Here is a 16257-nt window from a genome sequence, read left to right as displayed (position 1 = left end):
AGAAACTGATCCAGCAGAGCAGACACTCCCGAATTCATGTGGTCTCAGCTGGGACTCCCTGTGCTGCATGTGAGGGGACTTCAGATACTAGACACCAATTATGTATCTCTGAGAACTAAGCTGGAGTTGTCCTTTATAGGTTGGTAAAGATTTTTACAGAAGCTTCAATGAAACCTTTAGTGAGACCCTGGAGATGGAGAATCAGTTCCAAGCCCCAGTAACATGTTTAATTGTCGACCGAATAACTCCTGGCTGAAATGGCGAGGGTCTCTTTACATTCATAAAGAGGAAGACATTAAATATGTTTGGACATTTCACTGGAGGGCAAAATATGTGTACCTGTGATACAGACCACTGCTGCTGTGTGGTCCAGGACCAACTGGACCAGTTAAGCACCAGTAGTCTGTACCACTGAGCCTTGGCTAAATTCTCCTAGGATCAAATTCTTTGCCACAAGTACTATAACTTCATTTGTGCCATTGGTGGGACTAATTTGGCTCACAACATTCGTCTTTTTAATTGTAGAACCCAAAAGGATTTATCAAAAAAATTGAACCACCACTAGAGAAGACATTTAGACAAGCAGAATGTTATATTCAGGGGAGAAGTCACTCTCCTACAGTTCTCCAGGGAGTCTGGCAAGTAACTGGGTAGCTTTGGTCTCCAGTGCTTTAAATCATTGCTGTTTGGCTGAACTCAGTTAAAACTCCTGCAAAAAAAACTAAACCAGGAGAGTGTGGGGAGGTGTGAGTGTCTGAAAAGACAAGGGCAAGCAGGCTTTGGCCAGGGCCACCAGTGACATTCAAGTCAACAGTATAGTTTTCCCTAGAGATTCTCTGGCTGTGAAAGAAGCAACATGAAGTAGTCTGGAAAGTAAGATCAGGATCTGCCTCAAGAGATAAAAAATAATAGAGTAAGAAACTGCACAAATACTGAGAGCAGCGCTTTTAGAGTCAGCGAAGACATCAATTAATTCCCAGACAGTTTCCATTGTTGTGCTACAGAACACAATGCCAAAGGATTTTGCAAAAATGGAGTGGTATGAATTAAAAGGCAATTGAATAATTTGATATTTATGTATTAAGTTGCCTGGGTTTGTGTGTAAGGTAAGGGAATGGCAGACAACTGCATAAGAGTCTGAGTGTTGATCTTCTGCCAGGTTTAAGGAAGAAATCAGAAGATGTTCAAGTTGAATGAGACCACTTTATTATTTAAATTAACACTTTCAAATAAACTCTATATATATTTGTACAAGTGATGCTAGACTGCTTAGATGTTTAGCACCTTTGCAGGTCGTTGCAGAAGTCTAAGAAAGCGTGCTTCAGGTAAATGTTAAATATTGACACATTTAGAACAATGCTACACAACAGATGTCTTCCCAACATGTGAAGGCAGCATTACAAGGCAGAATGAATGGAGCAGAAGTGGCTCTGGAACACCCTGCTGTAACATTCTCATTAGCTCTTAATCTGTGAGGCAGGAGAACAGCCCAGCTGTACTGTGGACAATAGGGAGAGTTGGCCTAATGCTTTTGGTGGGTTAGCCTTCATAAAAAACACTATTGAATTCAATTCTCTTCCTGAAGAACAAGGAAAAAGAGCTGCAGAAAAACATGGCCTGATACAGGCACACAGACACTGGGGGCACTCCTGTCTCTTTGCTCAAGTTAAGCAAAATACTGTGAATTTGGGTAAAAATATTGTGATGGTTCCCAACACCATATGCTGCTCATATTGCAAGTATGCATTCTATATCACATATGATCTTCACTTATTTTTTTTAATAGAAAACAATTTACTTAAATACTTTTTATTTTCTTCTATGTGAAAGAATACTTCAGAATTTAGCTGTGAGATTCTTACATATGCTGTTGTCATTCCCTTAGGCGTTTCTCCAGCATTACTGCAGTCTGCACCCCACTTTGCAATTTCATAATGCATGTTTGTGACAGGCATATCAAACCATCCAGTTAGTTTAGAATTGAGGTGGGAGAGTGCTTTAAATGTAAATTTTACTGTAAACAGCGGAATAAAATCTTGCAAGCACTTCCTAGCTCTGCCAGGAAGCAGAGATATATTTAACTCATTTTAAAATTCATCAAATACATTGTGGGCTGATTCAGATCTTTGGTGTGTCTTTGAAGATAACATGTAGTGGAAGTGTCATACAGTCAGATGGGGGATCAGGCACATTCTGAGATTCTTGTCAGTGAAGACATGTAGTTAGGACTGGATTGTAGAAAGAAAAGTACATATAGATCTAAGAACTTAATATTGATATTTTATTTGAAAATTTGAACAATGACTGTTGCATTCAGTTCAAGAGCTTTTTGAGAAGTGCTGTGTATAAAGAGGTCAGTGCCATAACAATGACAAAACTCACATGCACACGTGAATTTTAAAAAAGATTGTCTTGTAGTACTTGGGAGAGACAGTATTTCAGAGAAGCTAATACAAATTGATGCTATAATAGTAATTTGCCCAAGCTTCAAAATGCATAGGAAAGATCCCTGGATAGTAAGAATAAGACATCAGAATTTAGCTAAGGTATCTGTGTACAAAAGGAGAAACTCCAGATGGATCTTCCTCTTCCTTTATTTCTCCTGTCTTGGATTGCACCTCTCTGCAGCTTTGTGTCCCTGTAAACTCAGCTGCTGTTTTTGATGGGGTTAAATATAGATTGGAATAAACCTCTCAAATTTTATGCTTCCTATTTTGTAGGTGTCATTAGATAAGGTCAATGAGACTCCAAAAGATTGTTTAGACTGCTTTGTATCTGTAACCACTACATATATATGTGTGTGTATATATATATGCTGCTCTCATGACTCCACTGAGATTTTTGTAAGTACAAATAGGAGTCTCTCAATTTTAGAACAATCTGCTTCTATCAGAGAAATGTTTACTATTGCCTATATTCAGATATTACCTTTATAGCTGGGTAAATTGTACCATTACCTAAAGTTCCTAATTAAAAGAAATAATATGCTATACACTAACTAAAAAACTCTGAATGGGAAATTGAAATAGTGTCATGCTTCTAAAATGGTTTTATGCATCTTAATTGTGGTTTTCTTCTGTTCATTTGCTTTTGATTTGTTCTAGTACATGACTGCTGCTGCACCTATGCAAGGGACCTACATTCCCCAGTACACTCCTGTGCCTCCAACAGCTGTCCCTATTGAAGTAAGTTTATCTCTATTCATGAAAGTAGAGTGAAGGGGGAGCAGAACTCTTATCTATTATGCCTTCTTGCACCTGTTGTTTGAAAGGGGCCTAAAGGTTCTTTATGGAGTGGTGGCTGGAAGCTTCCAGCTTTTTTAATTAGGACTGCACATTTCTTTCTCTTTTTGTTTTCTTTCTTTCCTTTTCCTTCTTTTTTCTAACCCCTCTTTTATTTTTTTTTTAATTATTTGCAAGGGCTCTTGTTTTGCATTTGTTTTGTTGTACAGCAGGTCATGGAATAAAACATCAGTGATTATGACTATTTTTTCCCCATGTACTTGGGAGGGAGATGGGAAGAGACAGGAAAACAAACCCAGCAGGCAGACCACGAAACCAAAAGAGATTTCAAGAAGAGAAGATTGCAAGAGGGTTTGATGCGGTCCTTAGCAAGCATAGGTAATTGCTGAAACATTTAGCCACCAGAAAAAGTGATTGAGCAATGGAAACCTTCCTCTTGTATATACAGACGTGGAGGATGCTGCACTGACTGAGTGCTTTTCATCCTTGAGGAAGGATTCGCTCCCTCCCTCCTTGGGGCTGAGTCATGCTGATGACAGTCTAATGAGTAAGTATTTACTCAACCCTGTAGACCACAAGCTGCTGGGAGAGCGTCAGCTTGGCCTCCACTTCTGTGAAGCTTCATAAGGGCAACTGAGCACAGCGAGAGGAGGGAGCCTTGGCATCCTCTTCCCTGTGTGTTTCTCTTTGGCACTACCCTCTTATATTAACAACTTCTGCCCTGCTCTGGGGTAAGGCAAGGAGTGCCAGGGTCTCTGTACTTCTGTCTTCATCTGTGTGGACTTTGGATTTTGTGCTATTACTACTCTGTGCTTTGAGGATGTGAGTTAGTGCTACTGCTGGCATGGCTTCACCAGCAGTCAAGTGGGCTTATCCTGTTTTCTCCTAGTTCTTTGCAATTATTGCCAGATAAGGTCCCACAGGAAAGGCTACTACTGTTATGTCATACTGAGCTGGTTGTGTTTCAGTCCTTTTTGCCTCGGTATAATTTTTGCCCTAAACTTCATTTGTTTGCAAATGTACTGTGGGTGCCTCTTTTCAATTGCCATTCTTAAGTCAAAATCAGGTAGATAAAAATCTGAATTAAAAGGAGATGGTGGGACAGAGACTGGTTGGGATAGATACTGGTTCATACAACGGCATTGGCTGCACACCATGCTGACCTGTCCAAATGAGAATTAAGGTTAATTTAAATTACTTGTCGAGCCCTTCTCCCCATCACTCGCTAGTATATTCATGCCTTCTAAAGTAACTTGATGTCATAATTATCTACTATAATAATCAAAACATTATCTGAATCTATAGCCTGTTTTTCTCTTATCCTGTGATGATGATTATTGTTAATGTTTATCTGTATTCATGTAGCATCATGAACCAGGACCCTACCATGCTGGATGCTCCACAAGCAGAGACCAAAAACATACAGTCTCTGCCCCAGAGAGCTTACAATCTCAAGATGAGATGAACAAAAGCAGAAGGATAAAGACAAGGAAGTAGACAGAAAAAGATAATGCTGGCAGTCTGCTAAGCAATAGATACGAAGAATTTCTGAAAAATGAAACTGATATTTTAACAGATGCTTTAAAATAAGCTACCTGTTGTTTACATGGGACTCGAATAAAAACAAATCAAGTGCTTTGTGCTCCCTCTTCTGGCTCTGTTGTGTGCAATAGAGTAATAAAGCATGTTCCCTGAAGAGGCTTGCTATTCATGTGACCAACATACCAAGCATGAGAGTAGAGGAAAGAAAATGTGGCTTGCTTTGAAAGCATACCGAAAACTTAAACCAAGTAATATTCAGACTGTCTAAATAGGATAAGAAATTGTGCATAATGTTAAATTAATGAATATAATCTTTTGTGTGTTTACTTATCTACTTTTTGCAAACATATAAATAAAACTTCATTGGAGCTTTGACTTAACAGATTAAAGTCTTTAGTGTAAAGCAAATTTATTTTTGAAAGGAGCGCGCATAGAAACAGTGCGTAGAAGCAGGCAGCATTTTTCTAAGGTGACTAAAATTCTGTCGGATATGTAGTAAAGTGGAGAGCAGTGAGCCTAGATTCTGCCTTTATTGCATTTTAAATCAAACAAAATAAATGTGAACTCACTGTGAAGTTGGAGTAGGTCAGCAAAAATTAGAAGAGCCATACGTATGTCGTGAAAAAGCCAAGAAGTAAAACCCAGAATCCACCAAAATCAGAAGATTTACCTCTAGCTTTGAATGGGCAGGAACTGCCCTCAAAGGGGAAGGTGTTTTTCACTGCAGCCTGTGAGAGCAAACTACTACTGGTAGGCTGAGAAAGCTTCTTGTTGCCAAATTAGCTTTCTAAAACTGATGGAGTTTGTTGTGTTAGCATGTGGTTCTGCTACCTCAAACTCTCTTGATCTCTAGAGAAATGCGTGAATGGTGAGCTGGTGCTGAGCTCCTTTACGTGATTCACTGCCGTGAGCAAAATCAGTAAGTTTTTCATGTTCTCATTTGATTCCCTAGGGTGTTGTTGCTGATACTTCTCCACAGACAGTAGCATCTTCATCACAGGAAGCCAGTGGTCAACAGCAACAGATGACAGTGGAAACATCCAGTGAACATGCGCCTGCATATTCTTACCAACAGTCTAAGTAAGTCGGCATAGGCTTTGGAGTCAGAAGTTTGCTTCTTGATAATAGCAGGCCAAATTTGACTCCCTCTTTCCGCAATTTAAATTCAGAATAGCTTTGTTAAGTTCAGATGAATCCTAGATATATCGCAGTGTAAAAAGGTTTTGGCTGATGGCCTCAACTTGGCAAAATGTCCTTGAGCTCCTGCCCACAATGATATGCTCTCTAACTGTCTGCTGCTTTTCTGGACTCAGAAGGATCTCAACAACTGCATTAACAATCGTCATGCTGGGCTAAAGCTGCATCTGGCATCAGAGGTTAAAAAGGGCTTAAATTTTGCAGTGGTGAAAATACTGGCACAGGACACATTGGCACATGTAAAGATTTCTTTCTGAAACTGTAGTTAATGAAGCAGTAAAAATCACCCCAGGTTTGTATTTGTGATTGTGCAAAACTGTGCCATGCAGACACAGAATAGGCAGGACCTGGAAATGGAAGAAGAAGGGATAAGAAAGAGGTGGGTAGAAGCGCTGCTTGATCTGTCTCCATTCTTCTGCTCCCTTTGTTTACTTCCCATGGAATACCTTGGAAAGTTCAAAATTTATAAACTGACAGCTGTATTTAGAACTCCTAAAGAGTCCCTTCATCTTCAGAATAATCTCTTCAAACACAGCTCTTCTCTCTGCTACAATAAAACTCTTCACAAAGGGAAAGTTACTTAGTGACAGGGTACTCACTGGAACTGATAAATGTTGGACAGATTCTAGGAAGGAGCACAAATCCAGTCCTTCATTAATACATGTATATTGAACACCATCATCACTGTAAAAAGAGAATTATACATTTTATCTTGGGGAAGAAGGTTGAGAAATAGTCAGACAAGAAATACAATAGATATGTCAGTCAATGCCTCATGACTCTCTACTTACAGAGGCATCAGATATGAGCTGGTATAGGAAAGATTAGAATTATGCCAATTTGTCAATTGCTTTACTTCATTTTTGACCTCTGGAAAATGTATTTGTTTGTCTACCATATGAGTATCAAATTGTTTCAGATTTATGTGGTTTTGACCACCATGAGACAGAAGACCTCACTATTTCTTTTGTCATGCCTATATCTGTCGGTATGAACATATTACAAAAACAGTCAACCACGAGCTACGCAATTGGAGACACAGACTATGTGTGCTCATCCTTTCTAGCTGCCAGTCTCTCTAGCACCTATAAAATACTTATTCCAAAATACTTACAGAATATAAAAGGCAAAGAGAGAAATATGTCTGTACCATCCTGTTGGCTTGGTGTGTTCCGTAGTGTTTGGATATGACCATTCCTGTGTCTCAGTTGCCTTTCTCTTACATCTCAAAGCAAAAGGACTTAGATTTAGAAGTCCTCATAAAGGCTTAGGTCTAGAAGCCCTCATAAGATAGCTGTGAGCTGCAGATTCTGGCATTTTTCCAGCCTAGGAGGAAACTACATTGCAATTCTTTATTGAAATGGGTGCTGTGTTTCTTGCCTGTCTGGTGAATTCCCTGAGAATGGGATGCCTCATCTTTCCTTGTCAGCTACAGCCTTTTTTGCAGTGATGGATATACTTGTAATGGCACCGGCATTTATATTCGGAGGAGTTTCTTTCTTTTTTAATCAGACAGGCAGATCCACTACAGATTTTTTTATTATGCTTATTTCAGTATATTTTTTATCTGAAATGGGCCCTCTATTTATATCTGCCAGTTGCAGGCAGAAATGCAGTGTGGGAAGCTGTAGAAACAAACCAAACTATGCACAACCTCTGTCTTTAAAAATTAACTTCTGACAAAATATTCCAGTAACCTTTAATATAAAACCAAGTGAAGTTGTTTTATAATTAAAATATAATTTTATTACTCTGCTTTTCAAAGGGCACATTTATTAATAACAAACATCATGCCTGATATACAATAGTGATTGTCAATGAGAAATACAAGAAAGTAATTACCACGACTGGACAGTGATTTTGTCAGATATAGGCAAAGGAACAGGCAGACTATATAAGGTTATTTCATGGGAGCTGATCAGTCAGGAGAAAAGTTATAACGGTATATTTCCTTACATTTATTTTCTTTGCAACTATCATGAAATTGCAGGCAACAAAGGAGAGGCAATGTGCTAAGAATGAACTGGGTGGTATAAGGACTCTGTACTCTCTTTGTAAGTAAAAATAAACCATGAAACTTCAATTCTTAGTTCCACTTTTTAATCAGCATTTGTGTTCTTTTATTTAATATGCTGAATGCTATACTTGAAGATCCCACCCACAGAGTTCAGAAATGGTAACTTCATGGCAAAAACCTGGCTACCTATTGTGTAGATAAAAACAGTCCTTGATTCTGAGCAGAGGAATCTACTTTATGAGGAAATCACCTTAATTATTTTAGACGCTACTCCCTTTTTTCCTTGTAAATATTTAATTATGCACATAAAAGCATGAACACTATGAAGCAGAGCTCAATGGATATCCTTGCCCCCAGAAAGTATACTCTCTTACCTCCAAGCAAAATTCTGCTGGACAACATAAAATCTGATTTTAAATGTGGAAAGAATTATGTTTTTCTGGAGCCTTTTGTAGGCAAACTCAATGCTGTGACCCTTTGGTGATATTGGACTTTCATACATGTGGCAGCCACTCGACCCAGAGGGGCAGTAAAATCTCAGGACGTGAGCTTCCAACTTGAGTACTCCTACAAGAAATTCTGAAAGTAGAAAGTCTGAAGAAAATAGTTAATTGTTGCATTCCACACAAATCTGTTCTTAACATTCAAAACATTAATTTTCAGGCGTCATGCAATGAAAAAGTCCATTGGCAAATTTAATATTTAAAACTGCAGCTCTATGTTTATACTCCCAGACAAAAAGTTCTGTGGCAAATGTTAGGTCGTCAACATTCTTCACAATTTAACTCCTAATTTTAAAATTTGTTTTAAACTAGGCAAGGCAAATGGCTTAATGCTTGCAAAAGGAAAGGTGCTGGATTTTCTTGTGCTGAACTTTGGTCAGAAAATGATTTTTTCCATGTAAGCTTTAAGGACTGTGGGAAAAGCAACAGTTGACCCTTTTGGATAGCCCTAGACACAGAATAGCATCTATATGTAGGTTCTGGGTCTCTCATAATAATCTCATACTGTCTTGTTAAGATAAGCTAGATGTGACATATCTTTAACTGACATGAAACATCAAAAAGACAAAATGAGAGGTATCATCTGTAAGAAAAAAGTTGGTAATTTTGCTTATTCTTTGTGCTAAATTTAGAAAGATATGACACTATATGATATAAAAAATATATTTTTCTAATTAATATTGCCTTGAAGGTTTCTGCTAAGTTAGCCTTAACTGGCCCATTAAGCAGACTGCTCCACAGTCTAATTGTTCTTGCCATCAGAAAATGTGTTCTCTTTAGCAAATTGGTTATATCCTGTATTGTAATTTTATCCTTCATTTTGTTATTAATACCCAAAATAAATAGTGGCACTTATTATTATGAAAATGTTCACCCTCTTATTGAATTACTTGTGAAAGATTTACACAGCGTTAAGCCATGTATTCATCTCATTTCAGTGTAGTTAGACTGCCTATTAATGCTTAGCATTAAAAGAGTAAATTCATATCTGCTTAGGATGTGTTAACATCCCCAAAGTAGGAGTTCCCTATTTTTGCCTGACTATTTTCAGCTTAGTGGTGGTATCATATTTAAACAGCTGCAGAGTGAGTTTAGCTTGGATAACTTTTAAAGGGAATTGGGTGGGAAAAAAGGAGAGGAGCCTATATCAAAGTTGTTTTGACTTAATGACCACTTTAATTCAATTGTTTTTACAGACAATAAACAGGACTGAAGAATGTCGGTCTGAAATCTTTGCCTTGAATGGAGAAACTTCACTGAACAAGAAGTTGGCTTCCAGTTTGCACAGGCGTCAAATGAATGCTTTTTTTTTTTCTACTTTTCCCAATGAAAACAAAACAGTGTTTTTATGTGCTGTGCAAATGGTTCCGTCATGTAGTCTGACAATTTTATTTTTGCTATATTTTTTTTTTCAACTAAAGGAAAAACCCAGAGGAAAAATTCTGGGTTGACATTTCATCTGGATGAACATTTGAATTCAGAATTTACCTGGAGGTGTAGCTAGATTTTTTTTTTTTTTTTTTTTTTTTTTAACAGAAAAACTGATGATGTCAAGAGGGAGCAAGTTGTGATGAAAACCAATTGTCTTCCTCAAAAATTAAGCTACTCTTTTTTCTCTCATTTTCTCTTTCTTCTTGTTTTAAATCTAGAGTGTTTTTTTGGTTTTTGTTTTTTGGGTTTTTTTTTAAAGAAATGTTTAGGTAAGGTTTATCTTGAATCTTAATTGCCTTAATTTTAAGGACGTCAAAGGCTCTCAAGGCAAGCTGTCAACGTCTTGTTAGAAAACCCGAGAATGAATTGAAACTGCTCACACCGGTGCTGGTGCAGAAGTTTAATAGACTGAGTTTTTGGGGTGAACAAAAAACAAACTGTACAGTTTAAAAGAAAATGATTTTCTTCTTTTGAAGAAAAGTTGATGATAAAGGAACTGTGGCAACTGAAAGGATTGGAAAAATGCTGGGACTTTTATGAACTTTGTCTTAAGTGTTGACAGAAAAAAATTCTAGAAGGCTAAAGCATTTTACAGTAAAGTTATTGAATTGAGAAAAAAACTTGCTGCATTATAGAGAATGCAGGGGTTTTTTCTTGCAGAATGCAGATTTTTTTATTTACGAAGCGTGATCGCTAGCAAAAGCATTAGTGCTTTTTATCTGCAGTCTTTTTTATGAGCTTTAAGAAGTTTTTAGTCTGCTTTGCTTGTCACATTGCAAAAACCTAGCTTAAGAGCATTAAAAAAAACTTAAGTAGATAGGAGCTTATGGTCAAAAAAAGTGCAAAAAAAGCAATAGATAGAAGAAATTGTTGACAATTTCTGTAGTCTTTCCTAGTTGTGAACAAATGCAGCCTATGGATGGCCTATTTTATACCAAAGATGAAGTGACACCCTAACGCAGTCCAGAAGATAGAGGTTTTTTTTCTTTTTTTATCTTTATTTGACCTACATGGCCGGACCAGTTCTTACTTTCTTGTTTGTTTAAACTATCTTCCACTGGTGTTTTACATACGACATATGTTTATAGTGGAAATTTCAGAATAGTTGGTATTAGAAGCTGTCCTGGTTTTCGATGGTGTGCTTTGGAGAACATCCCAAAGCAAGGGGATTGGGTTACCAACTAATCTGTCCAGGTGGGCTTTAATTTTGATGAGCTTTTCTCTTTAATTACCTGATCTTTGGTATTTCTACTGAAACAACAGTCTTCCTTCTGAATTCCAACATACCAATTCATTTCTTCACCTCAGTCTTTGTCATCGTCCAGCATGCATAGCCACCTTAATTCTGCATTTATTTCTCAGTGTTGCATTTGAGTTGCCAGGTAGATATAAGAGAAAGCAAACTTGATCTTTGTTCTCATTTTAGCTTTCCCTTACAAGCAAAAATTTTGAAAATTATGTAGTATTGTCATGCAGGCAGGAAGTTAAAAATTATTCTTCTCTGCTATGATTTCTGTTGTCTTAATATGTTGGCTGACAATCACTAATTAGTGTGATTAGGCAAAAAAAAAAAAAAAAAGACTGTAAATTTAATCTACCAAAATCTGTTTTAGGAATGACAGTTATTTTCCATACAGAAATCTTGATTATGGCCCTTACTTCTTCCAAAGAGACAAATGAAAAAGGTGAGAAGGAAGTCAAAAGATGATTTTTTTCCTTAAGGAGGCAGAAGTGAAGCAGCATTTCCGTATATACATACATACACACATACCTATGTGTGAAAATTAAACCAAACATTTTTAAACTTTCCTCCATTCAGAAGAGAGGGGAAGGCTCATCACATTTATTGTGGTGAATTACAGACAGGGTATCCATTAAAAATAATGAAATTAAAACATATGTATTGGATCAATCTGATTCAGCTTCCCAATCCTAAAAAGAGGTCTGTGTTTCCCTAACCTGACTTTTCTGGGGAAAAGAACACAATTATTTTTTTAAATCGATAAAACAAGATCGTATTTTTTAACATAGTGGGAGGGGGGAGGGGGTTTCCCAAGTAAATGCTGCTAGATATGCAACATAGAAAAGAGAGAAATGGGAGTTCACACAGTGCTTCACTGTAGGAAGAGGGCCTGATTTTCAGAAGTGATAAAGCTTCTGCTTTCTCCAGAGTAGCTGTTGATATTCAACACTTCTGAAAACCAGATGATGCCAAAGTAAAAGAACAACATCATCCACAGCATGTTTTCAATTCAGAAAAAAACCCCAAACCTCTCTTTCTGTTTCATGTGCTGTCTCATTCCTTGTTGCTTTTTGAGAGGGGCACTTGAATTTTGTCCTTAGATTAAGGTTCCCTCTTTCTTTAGAGGGCATATGAGGGAAAAAAATCGATCTAGCCTTATTTTCTTCCTTTCTACACATACTCTCTTTCTGTCTCTCTCTGAATTATTTGTACAAATGGAGATAACCCCAGGCACAAGTCAGTTAAATATGAAATAAAGACATTTGTTTCTGTGTTAGTTCTAATGTGACATACACAAAGTCTCATTTACTATCAACAATGAGGCTACAAGGTAGCTACCATGTGGCTGATGAATATGCTGAGGTACCTTCTTGTTTCTATTCAGAACTCTGCTGCTTTATTTATACATTCAGAAACATTTTTCTTATTTTTTTCAGCAAAGTTAAACAATCTCAGTGTTTTTTATTAAGCCAGGCAGGCAACACAGTATCACAGTGCCTGTCACTTTAAAGTGTTTCAAGTGCATTCTGTATTAGAATTGTTCCCTTTTTTTTCATGCTATAATGTTCAATAGTGTTTGAAATCGAAAGAAACAAAGCAAAGAAGTAGAGGAAGGAGAAGAGGAAAGAAAATGGACCCCTTAAATACAATTCATCATCTTACTGATCCCAAAAAAAAACCAGTGAACTGGTACTTGAAATCTATGAATTGTAAACACTGTGAGCCTTGAGTATAAACAGTCATAGATCATAAGGTAAGAAAAAAGCTTATTTGGAAATTACAAGATACTCAGAAAGTGGTAACTCATTTCTAAAAGTTAAAAATGAGATAAAAGTGAACAGTGAAATAGCAACACACTGCATGGGTGTTGTCACTTGGTGGCCTCTGAAATCTTAAACTGGTTTTCTTTATGTTTGTTCTGGCTAATACGATTTTTTGAAAGTTTATTATTATGCTCTGTTTAGTTTCTGTTTTCCTTTTTTTTTTTTTGAACACCTGAATTTGTAAAGTCAGTATCTTTGTCTGTGTTGCCAATTTAGCTTTAAATATCATGAGAGTTCCTGAAAGATTGCAGAAACAACTCTAGATGTCTAAGGCAATGGTGCCTGGCCCAGAGGTCTAGAAGTAACATCAAATCCATAAACTGAACTGCGTATGTACTTTCCATCACACCTGAATTCTTGTAAATAATCAAATCTGGATGTTCAGGTTTGGTATTTTGCTTTTACCTTAAAAGATAAATACAAAAGGGGTGTCAGAAAACTATGAATTATGGCTAGAAAATTCTGAATACCTGGGCTTGTCACTTAACATTGAAGGGGGAAAAAAAAAAAAAAGAAAAAGATACAGTGGAACTGAAGAGAGTATTATATTTGCAGGTGCTGACCCAAGTGTAGATCAGGGCGCTGAAAAATCTCACTGTTCCTGCTGAGATTGCAGAGGGACTCTTCTTCCTATCTGGCTCTACTGCTGGTTTTGTAAGCACTTTTCACCTGTGACAGTCAGGCCTCAAATTGTGAATGTCCTCTTATTGCCTTCCAGTGAAACAGACTCTTGAAATGTCCTTAGCCTGTGCTTACTTGTATAGTTCTGTATACCAAGAGACTGCCTTGGTTGTGTTGGTCAAGAAATACACCGCAATGCAGAATGAGGCATATTAGAGAGCAGTTGCATCACATTGTATCATCTTCTGCTATGGATGCATGCCCAAACGTGGAAGATAAAGGCTGGTCATTAGAGAAGTGAGGGCTTAACCTTTCAATGGGCAATTGGGCTGTAGCATTCAAATGGATTTTTACTCGAGTAAAAATCAAATGAAGGGTATTATTTATGTATGTATGTGTACCAAAACTCAGCAAATTTGAGGAAGCCTGCATTGTAATAAAGTTTATTTTTAATATGTCATAGTATTTGGATCTATATTATGTTGTTTATGGTACTGAAGATTGAGATTGATCCTAAGTGTTTAACAAATTGCCATGCTTCATGATTTTAAGCTTGATGGTGCTCCTCATGCCACTTCATTTTAATGCTGAGGCTGACATGAGCAAAACAGGTTTAGGCAGACTCACTTAACTCCACCTATAGCAAGAGTCATGCTAAAGAGTGATAATGTGCTTAAAGTAATGAATCAATCCATTTTTAGTGATGAGACCAAGTGTGGTAGTTGAAGATAGTAATGTTTGATACACGCATGGTCAACATTTCCTTTCAAAACTTTATTTAACATGAAATTGGTCCGGATATAAAAGAAGTGCCCTAGGGTAAGGGATTTTCCTGGTCTTTCTCAATAGCCCACATGAACCAAGAAAACAGTCACGGTGTGATGGAAATGCAAAACATAAAACAACAAAACTGCTGACATTTGGTGCATTAGTCTTTTCTGTTTAATGACAACTGACTCTAGTAACGAGGAATCCTTTCTTTTCTAATACGCATACACACAGTCATGCACGCACACTTTCTCAGAAGGAGGGCTGAGTGAGCAGCAGACTTCTCCTCCCCTTCAGTGGAACAGATTTCTAGAATCTCAGCAAGCAGCAAAAATGCAGTGTAAGGAGAGTTATTTTCCTCTCAAAAAGAGCACCAACTTTTTCTATATTGCTCCTGTCACCCAGATAGGCTAGAGCGCTGTATGCACCCCAGAGATTTATTCACCTTTGTGCCTCAAAGCAGGCAGAAGAGACCCTTTCTTCTCCCCTTTATTAACATACTCTTTGTTAAAATTGAACAGAAAATTATGAGAGTAAAGCTGTAAAAGAAATGAAACCCAGCGCTGGTTCAGATTTCTATGATAAGAAAAAATTCTTGTGTTTATTGAAGTTGTTCAGTTCAACTGTTAATTCCCCAACAGTGACAGCTGAGTTCTTTCACCTTAATAAAAATGTGTAATCAAGTGTAAAATGTCAGCCTTTGACAGGTTCACAAATGCATTTTTCCTTGTAGGTCCAAAGCCTGCAAGGTGTAAGCACCTTCCAAGATCTGGATCTGTTGTCCTTAAGAGAGTATCTGCCCAACATTAATTTTCTGCCTTTAAGTGTCTTTCTCTTGGATAATAATTTTATGAATTTGGTGAAATTTACCGTCAGTTATATTTTTAAAAGCCCAAAAATACAACCTAAAGAAGAGAACATGATGTTTATGTAACTGAAGTATTATTAAATATGATGTATTCCAGAGTGGAAGAAAATTCTACTATCTTTTTGAGGCAAAACAATTTTATGTAAAACCAGGAAGTGTACAGAATTCATTTAGGAATTTTTAATTGTTTTCCTTTTTAAAGGAGAATGAACAGATTCTATCTGTAAGAAAAATCAAAGCAGCTTTGAAAGCAGATGAACTTCCTATCAAGAAAACATGCATCACAAAAATGGGTCAGAGGTTCTTTACAGTCCTTACAGACTTCACTGCAGCCAAAATGTAGAATACAGAACCTCTGTGATACATTAAATTATGAATCTTATTTATATGGGCATCTGTGTGCTGATGTCTCAGAATGTCTCTGAAAGATCTGTACTGCTATGTTTTGGTTTTTTTTTTTTATGTTTTCCATTTGTAACACAATCCTTAATAGCTGCCATTTTCCCACTCCTGGGGCTTTCTGTAGATCAGTGGATGTTAGGTTTAAACTTCTGTTTTCTTTGATGAAGCTTTCAATAAAAAAATAAAGAAAGAAAAGAGCTGGGTGACTCTGTGTTCTTGTGGCACCTTTCTGCAGAGGCTTCCCAAGGCTGTGACTCTTGTGCTGAGCACAGAGGGAGCAGAAAGGCTTTGCAGCAAAGTCTGCCTCTTCCACATCTTCACCAAATGGAAGGAAGGAACGAGAGCGACAGGACAGCTCTGCTGCCCTGTCAGCAGCACAGCCCACCCACGTGCTAGGAGGTGAAATACAGGAGAAAGTGTTTCTCACACCAAGACTGAATATATAATGCTGGTGGGTATCTGCTGTCCAGGCTCTCAGCTGTGCACCTGCTAGAAGAACATTGCCTCTGTTTCTGAGGTTTATTTTAAAGAGTGACTTCAGGGCAAAAGTTGCCACATGGAAGACAGAAAATCTTTATTTGTGGAATAAGTACAGCCTAA

At 37.4% G+C, this 16257-nt stretch overlaps 1 protein-coding gene across 6 annotated transcripts in view; it reads left to right on the top strand.

Annotated features, from left to right (window-relative positions):
• The window catches only part of RBMS3 (RNA binding motif single stranded interacting protein 3), a 711648-nt gene extending 695794 nt beyond the window's left edge, over window positions 1–15854 (top strand). For 3 of the 6 annotated variants that reach the window (XM_032107595.1, XM_032107598.1, XM_032107611.1), the window contains 3 exons: window positions 3105–3185; window positions 5737–5864; window positions 9698–15854. In XM_032107595.1, the coding sequence (XP_031963486.1) occupies window positions 3105–3185; window positions 5737–5864; window positions 9698–9704 (216 nt within the window). In that variant the 3' untranslated portion in view covers window positions 9705–15854. Of the gene's footprint in view, window positions 1–3104; window positions 3186–5736; window positions 5869–9697 lie in introns of those variants that run through there. The other 3 variants (XM_032107605.1, XM_032107620.1, XM_032107618.1) reach the window with 1 other exon arrangement.
• The last annotated feature ends 403 nt before the right edge of the window (window positions 15855–16257 follow it).

This window comes from Corvus moneduloides, chromosome 1, assembly GCF_009650955.1.
Source record: "Corvus moneduloides isolate bCorMon1 chromosome 1, bCorMon1.pri, whole genome shotgun sequence".
In the NCBI taxonomy this organism is placed as follows: Eukaryota; Metazoa; Chordata; class Aves; order Passeriformes; family Corvidae; genus Corvus; species Corvus moneduloides.
This window is presented reverse-complemented; position numbering and strand designations above follow the sequence as displayed.